The sequence below is a fragment of the Semicossyphus pulcher genome, unplaced genomic scaffold, assembly GCF_022749685.1.
Source record: "Semicossyphus pulcher isolate SPU_LCO1_2020_fin unplaced genomic scaffold, fSemPul1.0.p SCAF_26, whole genome shotgun sequence".
NCBI classification, from domain to species: Eukaryota; Metazoa; Chordata; class Actinopteri; order Labriformes; family Labridae; genus Semicossyphus; species Semicossyphus pulcher.
This window is the reverse complement of record NW_027211700.1, coordinates 2,596,732-2,624,654: the sequence shown is the minus strand read 5'-3', so window position 1 is coordinate 2,624,654 and position 27,923 is coordinate 2,596,732. Positions and strand designations below refer to the sequence as shown.

General features: G+C 41.3%; 1 protein-coding gene across 1 annotated transcript in view; it reads right to left on the bottom strand.

Moving 5' to 3' along the window:
• Positions 1-1,532: 1,532 nt before the first annotated feature.
• LOC138604535 (alpha-2-macroglobulin-like) overlaps positions 1,533-27,923 on the bottom strand; it is a 33,987-nt gene continuing 7,596 nt past the window's right edge. The window contains exons 13-37 of the mRNA XM_069676465.1: positions 27,022-27,085; positions 26,612-26,757; positions 25,971-26,120; positions 24,419-24,562; positions 24,237-24,324; positions 24,114-24,159; positions 24,007-24,057; positions 19,179-19,404; positions 17,660-17,786; positions 15,918-16,039; positions 15,771-15,822; positions 15,078-15,161; positions 13,763-13,939; positions 13,530-13,605; positions 12,968-13,124; positions 12,722-12,796; positions 11,235-11,397; positions 10,955-11,142; positions 10,565-10,777; positions 6,895-7,013; positions 6,683-6,773; positions 4,580-4,648; positions 4,395-4,500; positions 3,708-3,749; positions 1,533-1,537 (exon numbers count right to left, since the gene is read on the bottom strand). Of these exons, the coding sequence (XP_069532566.1) occupies positions 1,533-1,537; positions 3,708-3,749; positions 4,395-4,500; positions 4,580-4,648; positions 6,683-6,773; positions 6,895-7,013; positions 10,565-10,777; positions 10,955-11,142; positions 11,235-11,397; positions 12,722-12,796; positions 12,968-13,124; positions 13,530-13,605; positions 13,763-13,939; positions 15,078-15,161; positions 15,771-15,822; positions 15,918-16,039; positions 17,660-17,786; positions 19,179-19,404; positions 24,007-24,057; positions 24,114-24,159; positions 24,237-24,324; positions 24,419-24,562; positions 25,971-26,120; positions 26,612-26,757; positions 27,022-27,085 (2,781 nt within the window). The remainder of the gene's footprint in view (positions 1,538-3,707; positions 3,750-4,394; positions 4,501-4,579; positions 4,649-6,682; positions 6,774-6,894; positions 7,014-10,564; positions 10,778-10,954; positions 11,143-11,234; positions 11,398-12,721; positions 12,797-12,967; positions 13,125-13,529; positions 13,606-13,762; positions 13,940-15,077; positions 15,162-15,770; positions 15,823-15,917; positions 16,040-17,659; positions 17,787-19,178; positions 19,405-24,006; positions 24,058-24,113; positions 24,160-24,236; positions 24,325-24,418; positions 24,563-25,970; positions 26,121-26,611; positions 26,758-27,021; positions 27,086-27,923) is intronic.

The window sequence follows — 27,923 nt, the reverse complement described above, 5'->3', positions numbered from 1 at the left end:
CTGGGTGAATACTTGATTCTGATTGGCTGCATGTGTGTCCAGTATTTCCTGATAATTTGAGAGTCTCTATTACCATTTGTTCCTGCCTGTGATCAGTTTATTCTTGAACTTAGATTTAATTAATTGTGGATACTGATACCAACTGAACAAAACCAGTTCAACTAAAGATATACACAGTTTTTCTAATATCTGCATACTTTGACAGTTAGCTTGCTAAAGGTAAAGTAAGCTGGCTAGCTAGCTAAAAGTGATTGCTGATATTTGCTAGATTGGACTGATGTTGCATTCTCCCTTGCTGTCTTTTAAAAGTGAAACAGTAGCAGTGGCAGCAGTTATTTATTACTGCTTTGAAGGCTACTTTTTTGGAGAAAAGATACCTGTGAAGTTTTTGGCTGGCAGATGGTGATATGGTATCTGAATGTTGTATTGACTGGCATAATACACAATACCGCATACTCATTTTCGGGGTTTGTTAAGAAATATAAGGATTGTTCTTATTACTGGAGTAGTAAACAATGTTTCCATTCAAAGAAGAACCTTATGAGATAGAAAAAAAAGGTATTTAAAGTGGCAGTAAACAACATGAACATTCCAGTTGAAAAAAACGTCTGATCCCTCTTTTTATTTAGGACTTTCTTTGAACCTTTTTTCTCCTCCAATCTCTTCCTTCTTTTTGCTTCTTTAGCAGGATATGCCTTTGTCGGCAAAGGAGGTACAGGATATTTAGTTGCCATAGCTCCTGACTGACACAAGCTGACACAAGTCACGAAAGCCAGATGACGCTACTTTGTACAGAGTTGCTGTGATTGGAAAGTTACGTGAAAAGCTAATCCCGAATGGTTGTTTGATTCAGACCGGACACATTTAAAAAAAAACAAAAAAACTTTATACAACGGGACAAGCGTTCACAGTCAGTTATCAACATAATTTAAATTTAATATTGTTTTAAATATTGCAAAATTTGTTCTTTTAACCAAATTCTTAAGACATGATGTTGCCGACTGTAGCTTTAAGGTATTAGTCAAACACTCAAGAGTTAGCAAGAGTTGTGGAATACAAATTATGTCATATTTTTGATTCAAAATCCCAGAAGCTATTCAACACATTAAAACAGGCTGTTACAGTTGTTTGTGAAAATGTTGATTTGTGGACAATGACACGACAAAAGAGCTAGTGTCATTGTTCGATTCTATTACTGTTTGTCAAATCCATCAGGTAAACCCTCAAGTAGACAGAGACTGTCAGAAATTATATTCATTCCATTTCTTTATTCAGAACATGTTTAAAATAACACAAAATATAAAGGCAAATAAAGCAAATAGCAATCACAGCATACTTTCTATAAAGACTCCATTTATAACTAATCTGTTTGAAAAGAGGGTAAGATGAAGTGAAAAACTTATTTAGTCATAGCCATCATTTCCTTGAAACTATATCGATTACATGAAGTGGAGCTTTTATAAAATATATTGCAATTTGATGCTCATTAGAAAAGAGTATTGACGTTTTGTGGGTGATCATCCTTCCCTCTGTTAAGCTGCGGGGAAAGAAAAATTGTGATTAATAAATAATAACTTCATAACTTAATATACTCAAAATTAATCTGATTATTCGCTTTGCAAAATGTTCTTGCTAAACAGCACTTCAAAGTCAGATCAGTTATGTCTGTTATGGTTTCTCGAGTGATTAATCATAGCCATTAGCAGGCTCGGACTGGTAATCTGGCAACAACCAGGAGGGCTGGGAGAAAAAAAACGACTCCGCTGTAGTCGGACCTGGCAACCCTGGCTTCGCATCCCATGACGTGATATGAAACATAGTCTGATCATGAAGCCTGAATAGATGTTCTACAGCTCTGTTTATCAGTAAAATATATGAACTACACAGCATATGGACAAATGACAGCCTGTGGAGACGATGTTTATACTATAACTGCACGGAACTACGGACAGATCGTGACGCTATTGATTCAGGTACAGAGCATCAAAACACACACAGATATCTGCTCCTCTCCTAACGTCTGTCTCCTCCGCGCGCTGATGATAACTCTGATAACATACGCAGCTTGTGGAGACGTATTTTATTCTTTATAAAGGTTGTTCACGGCAATACGGGAGCGATTGCGACCCTATTAATTCATCCGACCCTGCCCATTAGCTATCCTTTAACAACAGTTTATGTTAGCATCAACCATTTTCAGGCTTACATTACCATTAGTTAGCTAGCCTATTAGATGTACGTCTTTCCTATCGTCTCATGCATTACCAAGCAATGATGTTAGCAAGGAAGTGGTTAAATGCTAACTTTGCTAAAAAAATAAATATTAAAAAAAAGGGTAAGCACTGTAGTTAGCTAGGTAACATTACCGTTAGCTAGAAATGCATGCCTTTCCTATCATCTTACATATCAAACAATAAGGTGAGCAAGGAAGTGGTTGAATGCTCAGGTTGCTAAATAAAGGGTTATCGCTGTATGTTAGCTAGCTAGCATTACTCTTAGCTAGAAATGTATACTATCCTATCATATCATGTATCACCATCAATCAATAATGTTCGCTAGGAAGTGGTTGAAGGCTAACTTTGCTAAATACTTTATCACCTTATGTTAGCAAGCTAATATTACCATTAGCTAAAAATGTATATCTTTCCTATCACATCACATACCATCAAACAAAAATGTTAGCAAGGAAATGGTTGAATTCTAACTTAGAAAAAAAAAAGAAAGGGCTGAGACTTTACATCAGCTAGCTAACATTTACGTTAGCTAGAAATGCATGTCTTTCCTATCCTATCATGTATGACTACAAACAAAAATGTTAGCAAGGAAATGGTTGAATTCTAACTTAGAAAAAAAAAGAAAGGGCTGAGACTTTACATCAGCTAGCTAACATTTACGTTAGCTAGAAATGCATGTCTTTCCTATCGTATCATGTACTGGTAGAATTCAATAATGTTTTTTAGGAAGTGGTTTAACGTTAATATGCTAAATACTGGGTTATTGCCATATGTGAGCAAGTTAATATTACCGTTAGCTAGAAATGTACGTCTTTCCTATGATATCACATACAATCAAACAATAAGGTTAGCAAGAAGGTGGTTGAATGTTAACTTTGCCAAAAAATGGTTTGGCACTGTATGTTAGCTAGGCAACATTACTGTTAGCTCGAAATACATGTCTTACCTATTGTATCATGTACTACAAACATAAATGTTAGCAAGGAAGTGGTTGATGGTAAAAAAGAAAGGGCAAACACTTTATGTTAGCTAGCTAGAAATGCATGTGTATCCTATCATATCATGTTATGCCATCAAACAATAATGTTCACTATGAAGTGGTTGAATGTTAACTTTGCTAAATAATGGGTTATAACCTTATGTTAGCTAGCTAATATTACTGTCACCTTGAAATGTATGTCTTTCCTATCGTATCACATACCATCAAACAATAAGGTTGGCAAGAAAGTGTTTTTTGCTAAGATTGCTAAATAATACAGCTTGTAACCTTGAACACAGCAGTACAACATTAAAACAGCATTGGAGCTTCCCATCTTTAGCGTGACATCAGATAACATGTTAAATGCAGTTTTACCTTCGTAGCGCCGTCATAGATGCTAGGCTGGATTCAAATGTTTGTTTCTGTCTACTAAATTATTATTATCCTCCTTTAAATTATCATTATAACAAATCTATCATTGTTAAAATTGTTACCTGCAGCACAGGGGTCAGTGTACTCCATCTCAGCCTGGGAACCTGAGAGGAGAAGACACAGTTTTAGTGAAAGCTCCTTCATGTTTCAAACAGTGGATTCATTTGTCAATTCATTCGTTCACGTTCTCTGGGTTCTAAGTGTACGCTACTTTAGACAAAGGTTGAAGGTTTCAATAAGCTTATTCCAACTCTTCTGTGTTCCTATGTGTACAGTGTGTACCCCAGTATCAACTAGGATGGGCTACAATAGCCTAGTTTATTTTTCTAATATCATTGTTTTTCTGAGTTTGTACAATATGCTCATCAGTGGCGAAGCTTTGGAACTGTCAAGTTAGTTTAAATAAAGCTTAAATCAGCGAGGAAAACACAAAACAGCACTGCAGCAATTAGGAGGTGTTGGAGTGGCTTGGAGCGAAGCTGTGACGTCAACACTTAACAAGCCACAACTTTAGCTAGATTATGGCGCCATCATCTGGGTAAAATACCGTAACACAATAAAATACCTCTGTCTGCATTTTAAACTGGTATATTGGTCGCACTGGTTTATAGGACACAGCCCACTTTTTACATGAAATTTTTTTTAAAGTTTGTGTTATACACCGAATTTTACGGTGAGTGTTTTTGATGTGATCACGATTGTTTTATCTCCCATAGTGAACGGATGGCAGGACTGAGTATCTGACTTACTTGGCTGGTAGTAGTCGTAAATCTTGACCACAGCTGGCTTCAGGTTCTGCACTGGCAGTACTTGTATAAGCTGTACCGTATGGTGCACGAGGATAGCCTTCTGTAACTGTGGGAAGAAAAACGGATTAGTATCAGATCTGGAGTGGAGAGCATCACGTATTGTTCCTCTCTGTGATTCGTCTCACCTCCCGCAAGTACACCAGAACATGATCTTCATTGTGTTCAACACGATCCACCACATTGGATTCTTTGAGCTGCAAGGAGACGACATTCTCAATACTCACACTGCGGCCATTTTCCTCTTACGCCATGCTCAGGGAGTTAAGCTCAAATGCTGTTATGATGTCACAATGCTTTGTTCCAGGTTGTAAGTGTATAAATGTGGGGGATCAAACAAACCGTTGTCAGTCACTGCTTTCTCAACAACATATTGGATAACCCATTTAGAGAAAAGCTAATGCTAACATGCAAAATAAGCTACGATTTTGATAGTTTCACCCTCAGTTGAATTGTACAAAAAGTTCAGTTAAAGCAGTCTTTCTGTGGGTCCTAGATTACTGATATACTCTACAGGCATGCTGCTGTTTTCACTACCAAGGCTACAGTGGCCCAGAAGGTCAAAAAATAAAATTTCACAAAACACAACAACTTTGTGGCTGACCGCTGGGGTCAGCCCTACACATGGGTCAGTATGTGACTGACTGATTGAGTGAGTGAGTGACGGTACTTTCAGAGCCATAGAGAGAGAGCGAGTTGCGACATCTCAGTGGCGGATCATGGAGCACATTGGAGCATGTTGGACCTCCACTTACACGACTCTCTCTCTACACGGCTCTGGATACTTTGTTCGAGGGAGTAGGCGGGGCTGCTCCTACGCTCCTCGACTGCGGACATGGCTTTCCTCATCTACAGTACTTCCGCAGCGCGCTTATTATCCAGGGCTACTTTTGGGTCTTTGTTTTAAAGGTTTCCATGGGTTGGTCTTAACAGAAAACGATCTTATTTACATTAGAAATGGGACCTTAATTAACACACAACGAAAACGGCCGTATGAGCCGAGATGAAGAGACAGAGAGCGAGCGAGGGGGAGAGAGGGAGAGATCGCACCCAAGTTACGTCTTTAACATGATGTTATTTATTTATTTTTACTAACATATATACTTATGGCCTGCGGGAGACTTATGTTTACGTTTTTATTTCAAAGAAAATAAAGCAGGAACTACAATAAGGAGCCTGTGAGTGACTTCATCGATCAAATAACTTCCTGGAAAAGTTACAAATAAAATTTAAAAAAACAACAGCAACAACAACAACAATGGGACAACACTTCAAAATAAAAGTATTGTTTACAAACGACGGGAGTCACAATTCCAGATAGGACTTTTACCTTGAAAAAGCATACCGGAAGTGTTGACTAACTTTACTCTCCATGCCTGTGAATTTTACTACAGGATGAGATGTTAATATTGCTGCCAGAGATAAATAGGACTCATCACAATTCATTGAAAAATGAAGCCAATGTTCAAGTGCAAAAACTGCAGTTCCTCGAGTGTCCACTTGAGGCTCCAGAAAACAAGATATTACATTACACCAGATGGGAAAATGCTAATTTTTCCATCAGAAATAAACATGTTTACAGCCTGGAACAAAAAACGGTTTAGTTATAAATAGCTAATTTTACTCTTCAAGGTAACTGCACCTGTTTTGATTATATAAAGCCTTTCATCATAGGGGCGGGGTCACTTGAGTGGCCGTTGGATCCTGCTGGCTGTCTGCTGGACGTCAACACAGACACACAGTGAACTTAACTTCGTCTGTTTGTGTTGTTGGAGCCTTCTGGAGATTTTTCATTCAAAGTTTGGACAAATAATCTGTATCTCTGTGGGATTTATGGAACTTTCTGGCCGTGCAAGAAGTATGAGCCCACGCTTTTCGGTGAGTTAAATGCTAGCATTATTGTATTAATATATTCTTAGCACTAAGTAGCAGGTATACTGTGCTTGTACCTGGCTTGTTAGCCTGTTCAGCGTTGTTTTAATCGTCAGACAGTAATTAGGAGTCTAGAAAATGCCTAGACTTAGCTTATTACTCCGCCATCTGATTCATTACTGTTCATTGTGTTTTTCGTTGCTGATCAACCTGGAACACAGCAGTACAACAAATGTCGGTGTTGGAGTCCCCGCCGCCCCCCTGAGCATTGGCGGAAAATGGCTGCTGTGTGAATGTGGTTAATTCAGCTAGGTTATCATTACCATCATTATGACATTAACAACTGACACAACACTCACCATTGTTAAAGCCACTGGATCTGGGATAAATCCAGAGAGTATTTTGATATCCAGGATCACCATGTTTGTATTGGTCTCGTTTCCAATATGTCTGTAAGTGGGAGCATAAAAATATGTTGTTTTCTCCTGTTTACAATAATCATGATAAGGATACTTTTCCTAGAGCAGCAGGTCTCCTTTGTTGTTGCATCTAGTTGTTGATGATTCCTTACATTGACTTCACATTCAGATGGATTCTGCGTGATGATCTGGTGCAGTTAGCAAGCGATTCGGTCTCCACATGAAGAGAGGAGACTTGAGGAGGAGACGGGATGTTGTACTGAAGAGAAATCTGGAACAAAGAGGTCAACAGAAAGGTTTTAATCTAAAGGGGAACACCGGTATATTTGGCTGACAAACGGGGTCAGCCCTACACATGACTGAGTGACTGACTGAGTGAGTGAGATTCAAGATTCAAGATGTTTATTGTCACTCCAGTTATACAAGTACAATCGTGTGAAATACTTATGCTGGGACGCTGATTCGAAAGGGTAAATATTAAAAATAGAATAATAAAATAAGAAAGAAGTAACGAAACAGTAACAAAAAATAAAAGTAATAATAATAATAAGAAGGATATCAGGGACCTGTACCTCCGACCTGTGGGCAGCAGGGGGAACAGGCTCTTGTGAGGGTGCCTTAATGACCCTCAGGGACTTCCTGAGGCATCGCTGGGCGTACAGTTCCTGCAGGCGGGGCAGTTCATACCTGGTGATGTGCTGGGCCGTGTGCGCCACCCTCTCCAGCGCCTTACGGTCCATGCTGGTGCAGCTGCCATACCAGGTGGTGAAGCAGCCTGTCAGGAGGCTCTCTATGGTGCCCCGGTAGAAGTCCCTGAAGATTTGGGGCCTCAGGCCAAACTTCTTTAGGTGCCTGAGGCCGTACAGTCTTTGTTGGGCTTTCCTGACAACCACAGTGGTGTGGTTAGCCCATGTTAAGTCTTTGTGGATGTTCACCCACGGGTATTTAAAACTGTCCACCATCTCCACCACTGTGCCGTTGATGGTGACTGAGGGGGGAGTGTCTCCCCTCCTCCTGTAATCCACAATGACCTCCTTTGTCTTGGAGACATTCAGAGAGAGGTGGTTGTCCTGGCACCACTGTGCCAGGATAGTCACCTCCTCTCTGTAGGCTGTCTTGTTGCCGCGGGAGATCAGCCCCACAACTGCTGTGTCTCCGCAAACTTCACGATGGTGTTTGATGCCTGTGTCGCCATGAAGTCATGGGTGTAGAGGGAATACAGGAGGGGGCTGAGGACACAGCCCTGCGGCGCTCCTATGCTGAGAGTCAGCGGTGAAGAGGTGAGGCTGTCTACTCTCACCACCTGGAGGCGGTCTGTCAGGAAGTCCAGAATACAGTCACACAGTGCTGTGTTCAGGCCCAGATCCCTGAGCTTGCTGACGAGCCTGGAGGGCACTATGGTGTTGAATGCTAAGCTGTAATCCACGAACAGCATCCTCACATAAGTGTCCCTCCCTTCTAGGTGGCAGCGGGCGCTGTGCAGGACGGGGACGATGGCGTCCTCTGTGGCTCTGTTTTGGCGATATGCAAACTGCATAGGGTCAAGGGTGGGGGCGAGTGAGTGACGGTACTTTCAGAGCTGAAAAGACAGAGACTCTCTGCCTATATGGCTCTGGATAGTATGCAGGGTTCAAGGAGTAGGCGGGGCTGCTCCTTCGCTGCCCGTCCGCTGTCCGCAGCTACTTCCGCAGTGCGGTCATGTAATAAAACGTGTATTGCAGAAACAGGAAGGTCATTCAGCATGCGCAAGAGGGATGCTGTTCTCAGAAAGGGGATGTAAAAGACGATCACATCTGCATAAACAACAGCTGATAAGACACGTCACAGAAACATCACGTGACTCTTCTAAAAGAAGACTGCAGGAAGACAGCAGTCGAAAGGTCATGGTAAAAAACACCTTAAAATCATTGTCTATTGATAAAGTTTTAATAAGTGTAAACGTTGTGTTTTGACAGAAGCCTGAAATGTCTGCAAACAGGGTCCAAAATTAACTTTTTGGTCTACCTGCGAAGGCCAAACCTACACCTACGTGTATGCCAAATAATTTTCCCGGCCAGAATATTTTTGAACCGGCCAACAGTGCTAAAAAGAAACATTTACTTTAGTACTGAACTTATAGTAGCAGTGTAATATTAAGGTAATGTTCTTTGCTTGTGTATTGATCTTGACTTTTTTTCCACTGAATTTAAAGAAAAATATAAAGTCATCAGCTCCACATTTAGATAATAATCCACTGATATTAAACATTCTGAAATAGGCCGTCCTGCACAATGAGTAGGTTATCCTAAGTTATGTTACTGTAAGAATATTTTGATCCCAGTCATTTTAACTCTTGCTCAAGGGCTTTTGCTTGTAATGGAGAATCAATATACTCTGATTTTACTCTTTTTCTTGAGTACTTATTTCATCACTACAACAAAATAAACTTTTCATTAGTGCAGCTCATTAATCCACTGACACAATGACATCAGCTCTGATCAAGCACTCATTGCTCTCTCATCCGACAGTCATTTACAAGCTTCACAGTTCTGCTAGTGACTGTACTGTAGCTCAGCTGTTAGCGACAGCCTCTGCTGTCTCCTGCTAGGTGTCTCAGGTGTTTAGCTTGTCCTCTGCCTCCCGTAGTGACAGTGGTAAACGTTAATACTGTAGTTTAGATGCAGTGATGGCGAGGATAAGTGAAGTGGACATGCGTCTCTCCACCCCATGGAAACTCAATAATTAGCTGCTGTAGCTAGCAAGTCCCCATTAGCCGGTGCGGGCATCTAATGTAGCGTCAGTTGCCCGTTTAGCAGCCCCCTCAGAGCCGCGGCACAACACCGGGTTCCCGGGGTGGCTGGGTAACTGTCCAAAGGAGGAATAGCAGTAAGTAGAGGAAGCCCACGGTCCGCCGACGACTTGTTCACATTTGTAACTGCTGCTCTGTTAGTAACCTGCTACATGCAGCATCGGTGCGACCAGTGAAAGTGTAAACTCGTACTTTACAGATTGTTGACGCACTAGAGCCCTGCTGCGCGAGCTCAATAACAGAAGCATGAGGGCGCCGATGGTGGTCAATCAAAGGATTACCATTATTCATGGACACACGCCAGCGACGTGCGGAGTCGTTGCAAAACATCAATCAACAACTTAAAGTATGTTTTCTTGTGATTGGAGCACCCGTCCCTGGCGCCCGACCTCATTTATTTTAGTCTCCAAATTAAATTTTTACCCGCATTTGGCGAGTTCTAATTTTGGACCCTGTCTGCAAATGTAATCCTTTGGGGCAATTACAGACGATTAAAGAACCTCCTCAAAGTGCTTTTTTTCCCAATGACAGGCTCAGATTGTTTTTGAAAGTGTCTTGACAACATTACAGAAAGGATTCCTACAGATACAGACTTTTTAAGAGTAGTACACAATCATTTTCCGTTGCAGAAAGCGGTATTACTGGTCTGCAGCTGCATCGAATGGTTATTTTTTTTAATGTCTTATTCTGTGTTACATAAATACTGTGTTGGATCCGCATGAACCATTCAAAACACCAAAGTCACACAACAACACAAGCAACCGAACCGATAGAAGCAGCGGTAGACCAGGAAGTCCCTTGTTGTGCACGGTAAAATGATGTCGGTGGAGTCTGGTTTCTTCAAAGACAGCAATGTTGGTCTATTTCTAGGTTAAAAACAGCATTTTATTCCCTAATAAAAAGGTATATCTCTGTAGGGATCCTTTCTGTGATGTTTAGAAAATTAACAAAAATATGATATCTAAGATCTCTTCCGTGTTATTTTGAAGTTCATGTGCAGAAGAAAGAGTATAAGAGCCACACAGTTCACTGACCTGCACTGAAGCACATGCAGTTCCCTTCACCTCCACGCTGTATTTCCCTCTCATGTCCTTCAGCGCCTGCTCCTGGTAGAGCAGTTTGTTGTTCGGGTTAAGGTCAAACGCCAGCTGGCTGCTCGGAGACTGGACCGTCACTGTGCTGGAGCCTTCTGGACTGAACACTTCAGTGGCGTACAGAGCCAGAGCCTGTAGAGCCACCACTGTGTCCTACAAAACAAGGCACAGAAAGGTGAAAAATAGGTATGCATGTAGCTTGTGTTTAAAGCAACATATTGTTTCCATGTTGTTTTGGAAAGGTTCTTCCTACAGTTTTACGGAGCTCTTCTTTACATTACTCTTACTTTAACGACAGCAGCAGCCTTGCCCGAGCTGTTTGGGACGTACCTGTGTAGAGGAGAAGCCTCCATACTGGTTCTGCTGCCCTGTCAGCCATTTGACGATGCGGGTGGAGTACAGCAGGTCTTCAGCAGTAGGAGAAGCACTGAGTTTGGCCATCAAAACATAAGAGCTGATCTCCACAGACAGAGAGGAGGATGTTTCTGTCCCTTCCTGAGACCAGTGAAGGAAGCCTCCTGCAAACAGCCATCAACACACAGACAAGACACAAGGTGATCAACCTCAACAGTAATGTGGCAGTAATGCTGTTTTAAGGTTGATGGCGTACCTTGCTGTAAGGCGACTGTGTCGAGGCGTTTCAGAAGGAGAGCACGGGTGTCCAGGTCTCCTGCCAGGGTGAAGACGTACGCCATCAGCGCTGTGGTGTACGTGTTGTTGAGGCCACTGAGGGACTCTTTAAGACAAGACAAGCTTCTTTGCACTGCAGGATGCTGTAAAAGAAAAAACGTGATAATAAGGGGTTTCCTCATTTCTCACAATTTTTTATATGCCATTTTTAAATGTTCCAGTTACTCAGTGTGCCGTATCAGCATTAAGCTTAACATCGAGTTTAATTATGACACCCCAACAGAATTCAAATCACCAACAAATCTGTTTTTTGATTCCTTGATTCATTGATTCCTGTTTTTTGATTCATTTAAGTCCCGTAAGTTGCGGGGTGGGGCCTCCATGGATCAGACTTGTTTGTCCAGCACATCCCACAGATGCTCGATTGGATTGAGATCTGGGGAATTTGGAGGCCAAGTCAACACCTTGAACTCGTCGTGTTCCTCAAACCATTCCTGAACATGTTTGCAGTGTGGCAGGGCACATTATCCTGAAAGAGGCCACTGCCTTTAAGGAATACTGTTTCCATGAAAGAGGTCAGCAACAATGTTTAGGTAGGTGGTACGTGTCAAAGTAACATCCACATGAACGGCAGGACCCAGTGTTTCCCAGCAGAACATTGCCCAAAGCATCACACTGCCTCCACTGGCTCACCTTCTTCCCATAGTGCATCCTGGCGCCATGTCTTCCCCAGGTAAGTGACGCACACACACACCCGGCCATCCACATGATGTAGAAGAAAACGTGATTCATCAGACCAGGCCACCTTCTTCCATCAGTCCGTGGTCCAGTTCTGATGCTCATGTGCCCGTTGTAGTGGCTTTCAGCAGTGGACAGGGGTCAGCATAGGCACCTTGACCGTTCTGTAGCTACACAGCCTCATACACAACAAACTGTGATGCTTTGTGTGTTCTGACACCTTTCTGAACCAGCATTAACTTTTTCAGCAGTTTGAGCTACAGTAGCTCTTCTGTTGGATTGGACCACATGGGCTAGCTTTCGCTCCCCAGACATATCAATGAGCCTTGGCCACCCATGACCCCGTCGCCAGGTCACAGGTTTGTCTTCCTTGGACCACTTTTGGTAGGTACTGACCACTGCAGACTAGGAACACCCCACAATAGCTGCGGGTTTGGAGATGCTCTGACCCAGTCATCTAGCCTTCCTGATTTGGCCCTTGTCAGAGTCGCTCACACCCTTACACTTGCCAATCTTTCCTGCTTCTATCACATCAACTTCAAGGACCAAATGTATATATAGTTCCGAACTCTCGTTATCCAATTGGAACGGATCCCTTACTCGTTAACCACCTGTGAACATGAACCCAACTGGGTTTGTTGGAACTGATTTAGATGTTTGGTTTTTTACAAATGTGCAAGATGATTGCTTTTGTTAATCTGAACACCAGAGTTGATAAACTTTACTTACAGTCGCTGACATGTTCATCTCCAGGAAGGCAGCAGTGATGTAAGCGCTGAGAGTCACTTCATCAGAAACACCTCCCTGTAGAGAGGAAGCATCAGGAGGCATTAAAAGCACAACCTCCAAAGTCCAAGAGGGTTTTAAGCTTAATAACTGTTATTAACTTTACAGCTATTATTACCAAGTATCTACATTATGTTCTTCATCATGTGAAACCACATACAAAACAAACTCCACAAGACTTAAAATTACCTTCATTCTGTTGTTAAAGAGTTCCCCCAGCTGCTCAAAGCAGCCATTTTCCTGCTGTTTACTCTCCAGCCAAAACTTAGACTCTTCGATCTTCGCCGAGTCGATGAAGACAAACGAGCGCGCTTTAACAAAGGATCTCAGCACAAAGGCCGTCAACCTGTAGATGAGTTAAAAATGGGCAGACACTTGATTCAACGATACAATAATGCCATGTTTCCACTGCCTGGTACCGCTAGACTGGACTCCATCGATCGTTTTTGGTACCAGGAACTATTCTCCACTTTGTTTCACACTGTGGATAGAACCCGCTAAATTTAAACGAAGCTCTTATGCTGATTGTCAAGTAAGTAGTGTGACGTCCAGTGGAGGTGCTTTGATAGAGTGTGTTGGTACTTTACTTGAGCAATTATTTTTGTCACAGGTTTTTATGTTTAATCCATACTTTGTAACAAAACATCGAGAAGAGTTTCAACCTCAATGGATGAGGCCATTCACATAGAAAAGACGATACCCTGGCGTATCTATCGCTGCATATTACAGTGCGAGTCAGTAATGTTCTCACCAGGTGATCCCGTCTCCTGTTCCAAATGTGCTGTAGGCACCATCGTCATGCTTGTAGTTCAGCTGCCTCTGGTATCCTGTATAACAATAACAATAATAATAATGATAATAATAATAAAACGCAAAGCAACATTAACATTTTTAAATTGAACTTTTTCCCATGGTACTAATGCTACTTTTGGGATAATATTTTTGTGTTTTTTTAGTCGAGATATGAAACTAAAGGATTCTCACCACTGGACAGGAAGTTTGCCGCCTTTTCCTGGATGTCCGTGGTCAGCTGCTGCGTGTTCTTCAGGTACTGCAGGATGTAGATGTTGGGGGCCAGGAGAGCCATGTTCTGCTCCCCACATCCGTACGGCATCTTCAGCAGCCCGTCCAGGTTCTTCAGGGCTCGGCCGAGGATGTCGCCTGCACAGAGACACTGACTCATTATACTGTAGCTAACCCGATCTGCAAACTACAAATAAACTGGAAGAGTGCTCTCTCTTTTCTTAGTTTAACCTTAAATTAGACTTTAAATTTGCGTGATGGACTAGACTGTTTGACTTGTTCAGGTAACCTGTCGAGTTTTTGACCTCTTGTAGTCTCATTTTTTAAAGTTTAATTTTGTTCTGCCTTTTGGTTTTTCATTTTTGTGTTTAATTGAACTTATATTTAAGTTGGGTCCTCTCACTTTTTGTTAAAGCCAATGACTGTCGTGAACTGACTGAACGTCTTTTGGAGCCATGGACTGCACAGTAGAGATCGGCGGGTGGAGTTATGGTAACGATGTCTTGCCCCTTCCGCCTACTAAAACACACATTTAACTTACCGTCAAAACGGCAACGATCCTGCATGTCGCCGTATTTAACATCAGAACAGCTTCTTGTGTCGGTCTGAAGCAGATATTCACGCTTATGGAAAGTTCAATGACTGTAGTGTTAGTGTTAGTTATGTCTCCTCTCGCCGTTCCTCCTCTACTCTGCTACTCGGGAACAGAACGCTGCAGGAGCCGGATTCGTGCAGAGCTGTCAATCATGAGGCCACACCCCCTTTTTATAGCATCAAATAACTCATTAAAAGTAAACTTGTCAGAAAAATTAACACTTGAACATAAATCAGCATGGTAAGAACTAACTATAATGAGAGAAACCATGTTTGAGAAAAATGTGTATTTTAATTTTATAGTTTGACTCATGTCCCATCTGTTAACATGGAGGAGGCGGGCTTTATGAGCTATACTGCAGCCCGTCAGCAGGGGGCGATAGAGAGAGTTTGGCTTCACTTTTAGGGAGCTGTCATGTCGGCCATCTTTTTACACAGTCTTAACTTAAATGTGACAAATTATTATTAATATTAATTAAATTTCTCACAAGTTAAAAATCATATCAATATAAATATATGCAATTTGTAGTTAACTGGTTACGATATGCTCGGCTATCTGTACAATCCTCACACACTTAATGAGAATATACATCTTGATTTTGAGCTTCAAAAGGAAACGAAACTGTTATTCCTCCAGAATGGTTGAGTTAACTTTACATTAGAGAATTAAAATCAGGTTTACCCAGCACTGACACTGAAGCTCGGGCGGATCCATTGATCACATTGGCAGGTAGCTGCAGCTCTACCTCCTCTGTCAGAGCCTCTCCTGGGTACACAGGTAGACAAACAACACGTTAGAGTGCACGTGCAGAGTAAACGATGATATTACAGAATTCATTAAGAATAATGAGTAAATTAACTATGCTTTGCCTTTCAATGAGTGTTAATTAGAGTGTTAGTTACTCTGCATCATCACCACGAAAAAGAAAACACTTTAGTTCGATATATTTAATTTATAATTAACATTTTAGGCTTTCCAGATGAGAGCAGCATCGGTAACATGATTAATCCATTATTACTATCATTATTATGATGATCGATTAATTATTTTAGTCAATTGTTTAGCAGAAAAGTCAAACATTTGCTGGTTGCAGCTTCTTAAATGTGAAGATTTGTTGCTTTTCTTTGTTATTTATGACTGTCTACAAAGAAAATTTGAGTTAAAGTTAAAAATGTGATAAAATTAAACCCTATAATGGGACGCTAAAAGGGAAATGAATATGATGATGTAACAAGATAATACTTTAAAAATGAACCTCAACCTGTAGAAGAGACATACAGCACAGAAGGTACAGACAGGGCAAATAAAAAGCAGCAGCCTGCCACACGAGCAGGAGCCTCAGGGCATAAAACACCTGGTCCGAACCGCACTCACCTTTTGGACAGAGCAGCCAGTTGAAGGTTTTTGCTGTCTCTGTTCCCTCAGCCTGAGGGTAAAGGAGGTGGAGAATCACTGAACTGTGCACCTCAACATTGAAAGTTTATGTATCATCACACTTAAGGCTTCGTTTCAGGTACCCACCTTAACTATGAGAGGCCGTGTGACCACATCCATGCGACCTCTCTGTGGAGCGCTCACAATCTCATTGTCACACAACAGGTGGGACTCCACAGCCTCAGCAGACACCGTCACATTCACAACACCTAAGTTAAATAAATACAATGTAAAGGAAAGTTTTGGATTAAAGGGATCTATCTCTAATCTACATGTGGACAATCCGTCTGACTGTAAAGCTGCGGAGTTCCTGAATGTATGCTCAATGGATTTTACTCAACATGTCAATGGGCCGACTCACAATTGCGGTCACATGTTGGATCTAATCAACACCCATGGTCTTAGGATTGATGTTTCCTCTGTAAAGGACTTGGCAATCTCAGATCATTACTGTGTCATATTAATAACATACCCCCACAGATCCTCCCTTCCTCTTGTGATGATTTAGTCAACAATTTTAACTACAAGCTAAAGGCTACCATTGACGCCATAACACCAGCCAAACTTAAGAAAATAACGTGTAAACAGAAACCACCATGAAGAACTGGTGATATTATTAGTGATATCAAAATAAAAGACCATGTTCAGACCGGTACAGACTCCCATTTTTTTCTATTTATTTTAAGATCAACACTGAAATCTCGACAAACACTTTTAATTAAGTAGTGTACTCAGCCATGGTAGAAGCACAAAAATCACGGAATGATTTCCAAATGAGACGATAATCAACCTCGGAGGTGCAAACTGAACTGTAGTTTGTGTGTTGCTCTGTTAGCATTGATGTTACCCCGTGATTTCTCAATTCTCGCGCAATCATGTAGTTCAGTAAATTACCTGAGAATGAATATGGATGAGAAGAAACTCTCAATATTAGTACTCCTAGACGTAAGCGCTGCCTTTGACACAGTCGATCATGATATTCTTATGAACAGACTACAGAAGTGTGTTGGCCTCTCTGGCTCAGTTTTGGATTGGTTCAGGTCTTATCTGTCCGGCAGAGACTACTTTGTCTCCCTTGGTGACCACTCCTCAGCTAACACCAGCATAACATGTGGGGTCCCTCAAGGCTCCATTTTGGGACCTCTGTCGTTCAATCTTTATATGTTGCCACTAGGAAGTATCATCAGAGAGCACAGGATTCATTTTCACAGCTATGCCGATGATACACAACTGTATATCTCTTTTTCTCCCGGTGATAACGACCCTATTGATGAACTGTTTCAATTCATGGACCATATCAATTTATTGATATCACATAATTTCTTGCAACTAAACAAAGATAAGACATAAGTTTTGATTATTGGAGCAAAGGTTCCGAGAGAGATGCTGTGCACAAATCTAAAATCTCTGGCACAGAACACCAAGCCCCTAGCAAAGAATCTGGGTGTGCTCTTAGACCCTGATTTGAATTTTGAATCTCCCATCAGTAATGTCACTAAAACTACCTTTTATTACCTTAGAAATATAGCTAAAGTACAACCCTTTCTCTCCCAGGCAGATACTGAGCGACTTATGCATGCTTTTATCACCAGCAGGCCTGATTACTGCAGTGCTCTCCTTTCTGGTCTACCTAAGAAAGCTATAAATAAGCTACAGCTGATCCAGAATGCAGCAACACGTGTACTGACCAAGACCAGAAGGAGAGCATTTGAGAGAATGTTGAAAGAGTGTTAAATATCTTAGAACACAATCATAAACATTTATAAATTTAAAATCTCTGATATATTTCACATAAACTCTGGAGACAACAATACATGTTTGCCTCTTACCTAAGATGGAGGGAGACATGGTCCATCTGAAGGTTTTGCGTTCATTAGCACACAGACAGGACGTGTACTCTTCATCAGAGAGGGGGGTGAGGGTGTAATCTGAGGAGGGAGCTGCAGACACTCTGACCTGGTAAAGAACATAAAAACACACTTTTAAACTGGTTGCTTATCCAACTCAGTTGTTTACATGTCTGTGAAACGCCGGCATGCTATCAAACAGCAAGCACTGGGGTGGCAATATATGAGCAAAGCCAGTGTAATGACTGAGCTTTATTCAGGGTCTCTGGGCCCTATCGGCCACCCGGCGCAAAGCGCCAAAGCACACAGTGCAAGCTTCCAACGGGCGCAGTCATCATTTTCACGCCCAGCTCCCAAGTTGTGTAAAAAGCGAGTTGTCTTGCACCAGCGTTAGCGCCCGTGGGCGTGTTGGTTTTGAAATGAGGTGTGGTCTGGTAAACGGGTGGCGCGTTGCTATCTTGAGGACGCAGGAAGCCACTGCGCCTTAGATCAACAAAAACCTGGTCTAAAGTCTATGGCACAGTCTGTGTTTGCTATTTAGAGGGCGCATTATGGACATACTTTGGAGAGTTCACAACACGATTCTTGCTTGTCACTCACACAGGGACGCACAGCAGTGCTTTGACTCATAAGCAAAAAGTAGATATGGTGAAAAAACGTTGTTTAAGGGACAGAATGCAAGCTTTTGTTTCCCTGGTCTCCTTAAATCATGATACTGAGACCGACACAAAGCTCTCCATCATGCACGCTCATTCTGACAAATGCTCTCACTAATACATGCAGAGACAGACACACACTCACACAAATGCAACTAAGAGGTTAATTTATCACAATACTGAAACATACTGTAACTACCTCGTGCATTAACATCAATCCGTGCTTCAACATGTATCGTACAGTGACCTGTGTTTTTTTCTGTGTGTTCAAGGACACAGTGGAAAGAAACAAGTTAAATATGCCGGTCGAGGTCCAGTTTATATGAGAAGATAACTGAAATCCGCCGTGTAAATAGCAACACGCCTGCCTGCAGGCGCACCGGGCTCTTAAAGGGAATGAGAGCTGACACTCTGATTGGTTTGATTCATGTTATGCCGAAACACGCCTATGAATAATCCAGGGATTTAAGCCAACGTCTTTGCCACTCTTAATGTGCAACTGCTTCATTTATTTTTTTTGAATAGTTTTATTCACAAACAAACAATGAACACTGAGAGTTGATTTTCAGACTCAGTTTGTAGACTTTAAAGCCGTTGCTCTGTGTACAATGACGCAGCTAAAATAAGATCTAGCTGACAAAAGGTGAGTCGATTGAACTAAACTGAGGAATCCAATTATGGCCTTTAGTGGGCAGACAAAGAAAACTATTTCGTTGACAATTTAAACAAAATGTAGTCCTGCAAAGAGAGCATTATATCAAGGATTTCACGACATCTAAGGCAAACATCAACACATATTCTTTGGGATATCAATCAAATAGATTTTGTGTAATAGCATTGATCACCATGATGCAGCTGGTCAGGTAGTTGAAGACGGTTGCCTTCAGTTCAAACTGCTCCCCCCGGATGATGGAGTAAGGCAGGGTGAGCTCGAGGAAGAAGGGCTGGAAGACGGTGAGGGTCTTCCGAGGAGCCAAGCCGAAACCCTGAGGGGACAAACAGAAAGCCTCCGTCTCCCAGGTGGTGATGGTGTCCGGGACAGTGAGGGACATGTCCGTCGATCCTGAGTCACTGGACGAGCAGAGACACACAGATACATTGTGTGAGTAGAGGAACAAACCTATAAACTAACTGTCTGAGATCAGCCAAAGACAGACAATAGCCCTCATCAAACATTCATAGTTAATATTAACGTATCCTAAACTTTTACTGTGAGGTTTGTATTTCATGAGTATTCCAGTTAGATTCAGTAAACACTCTGAATTGAAGAACTGGTTCGTGTTCAGGAGGTTATATGAAAATCAACGCCCTGAAACGGCAGTATTTGCTACTTGTTTTTCTCTGTATCAGCTTTACTTCAAAGTGACATCACCTCAGAGTAGAAGGAAGAGTGTCAAACAGCAGAGGGTGAAAAGGTGACACAGTGATGTAAATGGAGGGACAGGAAACTAGTGTTGAATGAACAGGAGAAGTTGCGCAATTATAGTGTTCTATTTCATACGTCCTTTGGATGGGGTGGCTTATAAAATTTGATTATTGAATCTTCATCAATAGTTGAATACAAAACAAATTGAAGAGACAAAAACACCAAAAACAAAATAATGTAAGGAGGAAATCTCCAGAAGTATTGTACCGATGCTTTAAGTCATCTGACAGGTTGAGGTTACCTATATATGCTGAAAAGATTGTTTGCTCATATTATTACCTTTTGAAATGTTGGCATTTGCTTGACAACATATATTCTGCTTGGTGTGATATTAAAGTTTAAGCATTTTATATGGGCAATATTATTTGGTTTGTTATATCTTGTTACAAAAATAATAAGTTTTATATAAAGTTTGCATTTGTTATAATCAACATATTGTTATGCTTTTTTAAAAGCCTCTTTATCTGCTGAAAGTGTGTGTGTGTGTGTGTGTGTGTGTGTGTGTGTGTGTGTGTTAAACTTTTGTAACCCAGAGATGGAAGGTGTTAAACTTTCTGTGACCCAGACATAGCAGGTGTTTGACCTTTTTTTCACCGAAACACAGCTGGTGTTCATTTCTTTTTCTTTGTTTCATTTTCTTTCTTTTTTTTATTAATTAATTAATTAATACATTTTTGGGCCAGCAGGTGTTCACCCCTGTTTGAGCCAGGGACTTTCCAGCTAGAGTGCAGGTGCAAGGTCTTGACACGTTCTTGACACGATTCTTGACGTTTTATCAGCTGTAGGGATAGAAAATCACATGACGACAGGACGAGAGCCTCTTGGACAAGTGTTAGTTTAGAGGTGTATAGCACACTGAGATCTTTTTAACAGATCGAGGTGTTATCATAGAAGTGTTTAGAGCACTGATTTCTTTTTAACAGATTGAGGTGCTATATGTTAGGGAATGTGTGAAGCACTGATAGAAGTGCGGAGCACAGTTGTGAAGCTCGGAGTTTATTAGACGACTCGAAAGTGATACAACAAACGCTTGTCTGAGATGGCTCGACTGCAATGATGTGATTAAAATCTAGGAGGGACAGAACAGTAGGAAACTCGATGAGGGAACTTTTGGTGCCCTTCAGTTTAGAGCCCCCTGTTAATCTCTTTTTTTTTTCTCTTGAGACTGAATTGTTATTGAATAATGACGAGTCTGACTTAATAAAGACCCTTTAAAACTTTTAAGGGAGATTCTGGTCGTCTGTTTTTGTGAGTTGCTCACACAAGGACACACACAAGAGTTTTCTTCAAAGATCCTCGTGGCGCCCACCAAGGTAAGCTCATGCGCATCCACACTATGGCTACACGACTGACGACCTTAGGGCACATATACACACACATACATCAGGTAGAGAATCTGTCGGGGCCCCTCCCCTGGCTGGGGCCTGGTTAGAAGCTTATAACTGTTAGGCTTTTTGAGGTTAGGGATCCTTACAGGTTCTTCAGATGGAGAGAGGAGATAGCTGTAGGTTTCCGAGTTCCCCTTTGTGACCCTGGGGAGGTACAAAGAGAGACTCCTACAGGGGCTAAGAACTAGACAACAAAAATCAGTGAGTAGTAAAAAGTTTGTCAGGGAATCGGGAGACCTACGGAAGCCAGTGGGAGAGAACCACATAGGGAAGCCTTACTCCGCCTTCCCCCCCTTCCTGTGTCCGCACGCCTCAAGGCTCATAAGTGTCTCAGGTCGAGGACGAGGCCAGTGAGCGAGGAGCGAACACCAGGGGACCCACGGTGGTAACCGGACAAGGGGATAAAGAAAGTAGCCGAGGATGATAATATGATTTAAAGTAATAAAATTGTTATTGATTATTTAATAGAGACAAAGTTAAAATTAGTCTTTAAAGTTAGAGATTCAAATTAAGATTTAAATTAAAAATCTTTTTTAAACTTTTGATTGCCAAAGATTCAAATTTAATCTTTTAAAATCTATATTGATGTTATTTAATATTTATCATTGATTAAAATTGGGATCTTAAGTCAATCATTCCTCGAGGGCTAAGGGCCCGCTAGCATAGTCTCGCAGGAAATTCTCCGGATTGACACCCCGAGGGCAGCCTGTTTAATCTCTTCGCATTGTTGCAGTAGCAACGCTCGCTTCACTCGCGTCAACTTATTTTCATGGTCCAAAGATTTTCAGGTTACGTTAATGGGCAGTTCTTAATTGCCTGCAGGTGCAGAGTTGTTTCAACCACAGATAAAAGAAGTGGATAGAACCACCTTGACATTACCCCTGGGTTAGTGGACCACACTTCTGAAGCCTTTGTTTTGGAGTTCAGCTGCTGCCATCTTGATTATTTGAAACCAGAAGTGACCATATTTGGACGAGAGACTGTAACGCCGTCTGAGGATGTCTGGCGTGCTGAATCGGTGCCACATTTTAAATCACTTGTAAAACTGATTTGTCCTTTGGGATAAATAAAGTTGTCTGAATCTGAATTTAAATATTTGATTCGAGTGTTTTTATTTATTTATTTAAATAATAAACTTCATATTTCAGGACTTTTCCTAATTTGATGGGGCCAACTGATTATGCATAAAATTATCATGATGATATTTTTTCAATGTGCTGAACACATATTGCACGCATTGGTGTTCCTCTGGGGTCAATTTGACCCCAAGCTGTTTTAGCTGTGTAAAACTTGTCTGTCTGTGTGTGTGACCTAACATCCCCGCACCTGCAGGTGCAGAGTTGATACTTTTGAGTTGATACATAACAGGGGGGTGGGGAAAACAACTATTCCCACCAGAACTTTGATACTTCTCGTGGTGTGGGCATGTGGGAAACAACTTGACTTGTGAACTCCTGCCAAAATGAGGAAGCCAATGTAGGCTTGTGAGTTGATCACATCCAAGTCCTTCCAACTACACATACCACTCTAAAATTATCATCTCAAGTACAATATTTTCAGTTGATGGTTATATGAAGAGCTCGAATAATGACTTTATGTCTTCAGCACAGCTGACTGTGTGTCTGGTGGGACACACTCTTAGCAGCACGTCTACCTTGTTGTTGAAGTGAGTAGAGGGACCATCATTTTCCCTTTTTGGTGCTAACATGACATGGGGGAGGGGGAAACAATATTCTCATGAGAACTTTCCCGCACCATGGGCATGAAGGTGTGTGTGTGGAGGGCGGGGTATTCCCGCGAGGACATTGCATTCTGACATTCTGAGACAGAGGATTGTGTTGAGGAGGACCCTGACTTTGAGGCATTCTCATCTGATGAGAATGAGAGTGTTGACCCTCCTGTTGTCTCTCAACCACCAGCAGACACGATCCCTTCCAAACATGGAAAGATACTATGGTCCCTTTCCCCACTTCAACAGCAGGTTAGACTTAGCGCTGCTAATATTATCAAAATGCTTCGAGGCCCCACCAGATATGCAATCAGCCATGCTGAAGACATCAAGTCATCATTAGAGCTCTTCATAACACCATCCATTGAAAAAATTGTACTTGGGATGTCCCAAGCCCGGATAACAAAAGAGGAGGGGTGAGTGAGACTTTATAGTGACTAACCACAAATATGTTACAAAAAAAGGAGATAAAAATAATTAAATAAATATGTTTATGAGAGGAAAGGGGGGGTCACCAACATCAATCAATATGGTTCATTCTGTGAGAGTCATGAATGTGCACCCCAAATTAGAAAAGATCAGGATGAAAGATTTTCAACATACATTTACTCTAAAACTGAAAGTTTGACCTGATGGTGGCGCTACAGGAAAGGTCATATCATCACCAAAACCAACAGGGTTCATACTCTTGTGTTCATTAATGTTGTCAGTAAATTTGAGAAGATTTGCATGAAAACTTTTCAAGATACATTAATTCTAATTTAAAAGTTTGGCCTGATGGTGGCGCTAGAGAACAGGTCAACTCACCGATAAGTTTCATTATACAGGGGTTAAAAAACTTGGTCAACAATTGTATGTAAATCATTTTCTGGCGGCAAATATCCCTGGGGTCAGATTGACCCCAAGGGTAAAATGTGTTAGTTTATTTGAGGATAATACGAGGGTTAATGCAAGCATAGCATTTTGTTTTTAAAGGCACGATATAGATCATTTAAATAAAAGTATTTTACATTTATATATATATTTTTTTACATATTTTACATTTGTTGAGTTAAAAAAAAAATCAGCTTCAATTGCCTACAACCCCCCCCAAAAACAAGTCATGTGAAGAGGCGCTATCAGAAACTCACCCAACTTCCACCAGGTTCCATATCCAAGTCTCCGGGAAGAAAGTGCGCGACCTTAATTTCCAGATAAGTTCTGAGGTAACGTCCATTTCTGGACTCATGTAAGCAACGGGACCTGAGGAGACAGAAACACATAGACCAGAATCAGAGGTAAAACTTGAAGCAGTGAACTTTCCTAAAGTGATGCTTTTATATATGTTCACTTGAATGGGCCAAACTAATATGTCTCTCACCAATATCATCGTAGTATGTTTTCCCCTTGAAGATGACACATAACGGCATCTTGGTAAGTACATTTGTTGCGATCTTCAGGCCCAATCTCTGGATAAACAGGCAGCACATTGAAATGTCAGTGGCTCTTAACAGCAAAAATGGTGTCAGGAATAAATGTGGAAAATTGTTGCATAAGAATTACCTGGAAAACTCCAAGAGCACCACTATCGTCACTCCCTCCTCTGTGTCTATACATATAAGATCTTCTGTGTCTCACATTCAAACACGGTTCAGGATCATTAGCATGATGGAAGAAAAAGCTTTTGTCAGGCAACAAATTAAATATCTGAAAAAGAAGACAAGGGACAAGAATATTATGTTTGTATTATAACGGTAAAACAATACTAACGAGACAACAATGTTCCCATAACACATCAGTGCCACTGAACATAAGAAGTGACAGAAATGTTATAATTAGGGCTGTCAAAGTTAACGCGTTAACGCCACTAATTATTTTAGGGCACGTTCTATTATTATGACCCTCCGCCCACCTTGTAGTTTGAGAAATCAGGAAGCAATGCAGCCGCAATGTTGCGGACAGCATGCAGAAACAAACCTCAGTGAGCAGAACTAGAAAAAGAAAAGGGTCTTTTAAATGACAAATTCAGCCTCAAAGCCCTGCTCGATGGTTCTCTGGACAGACAAAAGTTATTTGTTTTTACTGTCGATGTGAACTGAGTTACCACCGGCAGTGTTTCTGCTACATACATTTTGCCGGTCGTTCACCCGCTCTCCTTGTTGAGGAAGAGCGCTGGAACAGTGACAGGAGTCACAGGACATCAGGACGCTCTCTGTCCGCACACAATCATATGCAGTTCTGTAACGCAATGTAAACATTCCTACTGTGTATCTCCGTAGGTCCCTATCGTAAATGCAATGATTGTCGCTGTTTATAAAGCTTTTAAAAAGGTGCAGATGTCATTCGGCGTTATGTCATGAATAACGTCCCTCGTGCACACGCGGCTCACATGCTGTGAGAACTGAATTACGAGAGAAAATATTTAACTTTAGTGACTTAGTTAAACAGACTGCTGATGAAGACAGTCAACTCAGCAGACAGAGACAGAGAGACAGACAGAAAGAGGGGGCGGGGCCAGAAGCTATGCAGAGCGCAAAGGTGCAGGTGTGTTGGGTGACTGAAGCAAAGCAAAGTGATCACTTAAAGTAGTTTGTGAATTAAAACGTGAATTAAGGTGAAGAAGAGAGTACAGTTAACCTGCGGAAGGAAGAAATAAGCATCTAGAAAGAGGTTAATCCAGACTGAGTAAGCCTACATGTGATGTGCTTCTCACAGAAATAGAGATATATGCCATGATTGCCATGTTCTGCTTTCAGCATATTTTTTGAACATGCAGAACCTTTGAGGTTATTCTGTAGAATATTCTGGACAGTATATGTCATTGTTTTAGAATGTTGCAGTAATAATAAACATACATTTGCATAAAGGAAGCATATTTGTCCATCCCCATGTTACTAAGAGTATTAAAAACTTCAAAAAATAACTCTTTAAGGTACATTTACAACAGGTCAAAAATGTGCTATGGACAACCATGCGATTAATCGCGATTAAATATTTTAATCGATTGACAGCCCTAGTAATAATTAAACAATCATTGATGTAATTTAATTTAAAAGGACACAGCCCACTTTTTAGATGGATTAAAGTGCATCTTTTACATCGAATTTTACGGTACCTTGTCGGCATCCAGAGTCTTCCCCGGCTCTTCAATGAGGACGCTCTGGTCGATGATGCTGATTCCACACAGAGAGCCGGGCTGGGCCGACACCTGCAGGGTGGTTCCCTCTCCTGGTACAGCTGAGGTTGGATTAAACCCCAAAGATACCTGACTCACAAAACAGACAAACACAGATGCACATACAAGCAGTAATGTACACAAATGTCTGCTAAAACTTAAAACAAAAAAATAGGGTTCAAAATATTGTTTATTGCAGATTTTCTATTCTAACCATTCTTGCTCACGTTTGCCCATGGTTTTATTTTTCCTTCAGTGTCTTTAAAGTTCTTTTTAATTTGAATGTTTTCTTGTTTTCTTGGTTTGTTTTTATTGACTTTTTCAGACAATTTTAATATTTCCTTGTTGTTTGTGTTTTAAATACATTTCAATGCCTCTGTACAGCATTTTGAGTTGCCTGGCATTACCTGAACATCAACGCTGCAATGAACATTTATTTTGCACACTGCTTGAATAATGTGATAATACTTTTGCAGAATATTTGCAGGCAAGAGCGTATACTGTATTAAACTAAACCATTGAGAATTAGTTCAAAATCTGATTCCACCTAGCTCAGTATTTTTTCCTCTTTTCACACTGACCTTGCTACGGAAGCATTTCTCGATCAAGAAGGAAGCGCTGTGGGCGATTACAATCTCATTCGGGAGGATGGTGTAAGCCACAATCTGGATCTCTGGTGCTACTTCTGAAGTCGCTTTAAATACAAAGGATATCTCGCCCTCGGTCACTGTAAAAGAAACAAGACACGTTTAGGATGAAACCAACACAAAACACATCCTTCTACGGTTTGGACACTTTTAACTTACTGATCCAAATAACATCATTATTTTATCATCTTTGATTTAAAACATTGTTTCGTCTGTTTGTCTAAAATGCAACAGAATAATAATCTTTTTTATGAAACAGAATTTGCATGAGAATAGTGTCTACATGTCTGACTTTCCAGCAAGAGGATTCTTGTTTGTAAATTTTCAAAGTCATCTTTACCCACCAGAATCATCTGGCACTTCCAGCTTCTGATGCCCTTGCATGACAATGGTTCCTCTGGTTAACACCTGGAGAATTGTAAGGAAGTTAATTAAAGCGGTTAATTTGCCTTAAATTGAAACAGGCACAGATTCAGAAAAGGTACAACACACAAAAAAACTGTGATTAGAGGAAAGTTCTTGAGCTTGACTGAGCTAAGACAGAATTGGACAGATTGTGGATAGGCAAGATGTTGGCAAGAACTGAGCATGAAGCGATTAAGGCCAGAGATCCACTTGCTTTTTCACCTTGCTTTTGCACACACAATCGTCTGCGCCATGAACATAATTGTTCACGTACTAGTCTCTGCACTACGTGTGTTACTGGAGGATACCTCTAGAGGGCGCACCAGAGAGCTCAGGCTGTATGCAACTGCTGTATGTGTGGGATTCAAACAACAGACATGGAGACACTTGAGGAGGTTACTGTGATGTTCATTCTGAGATCACGGCAGAAACAGCGACAGTTCTTGTGTGTTCAGTGGACAGAACACACCGTCCCCGCTCCGTCTCTCCAACATGTTCCTCCGTGCACGGACGTAACGCTCCCGGACTTGTTCCCATTTTGCAGGTTTCCACGTGGACTTCTAAAATGAAACTTATCTGTCTGCAGCTGTTTGACAGGCATGTTTGTCTCTGTGCAGTGGCAGCGACACATCGTACAGATCAGCTTGTCTTCAGAACTTTCTGCCATTGTTGTCCCTGCTGCTGTGTCACATCCCCTCTGCCTCTACACTGCCCCTACTGTTCATGTGCACGTCATGCACACGCATAGTTAAAACCAAGTATATCTCCGGCTCAATCCTAGCACATGTTCTGTTTTGAACTGGGTCATAAAATTATTCTCTCAGAAATATTCTGTGTTTTC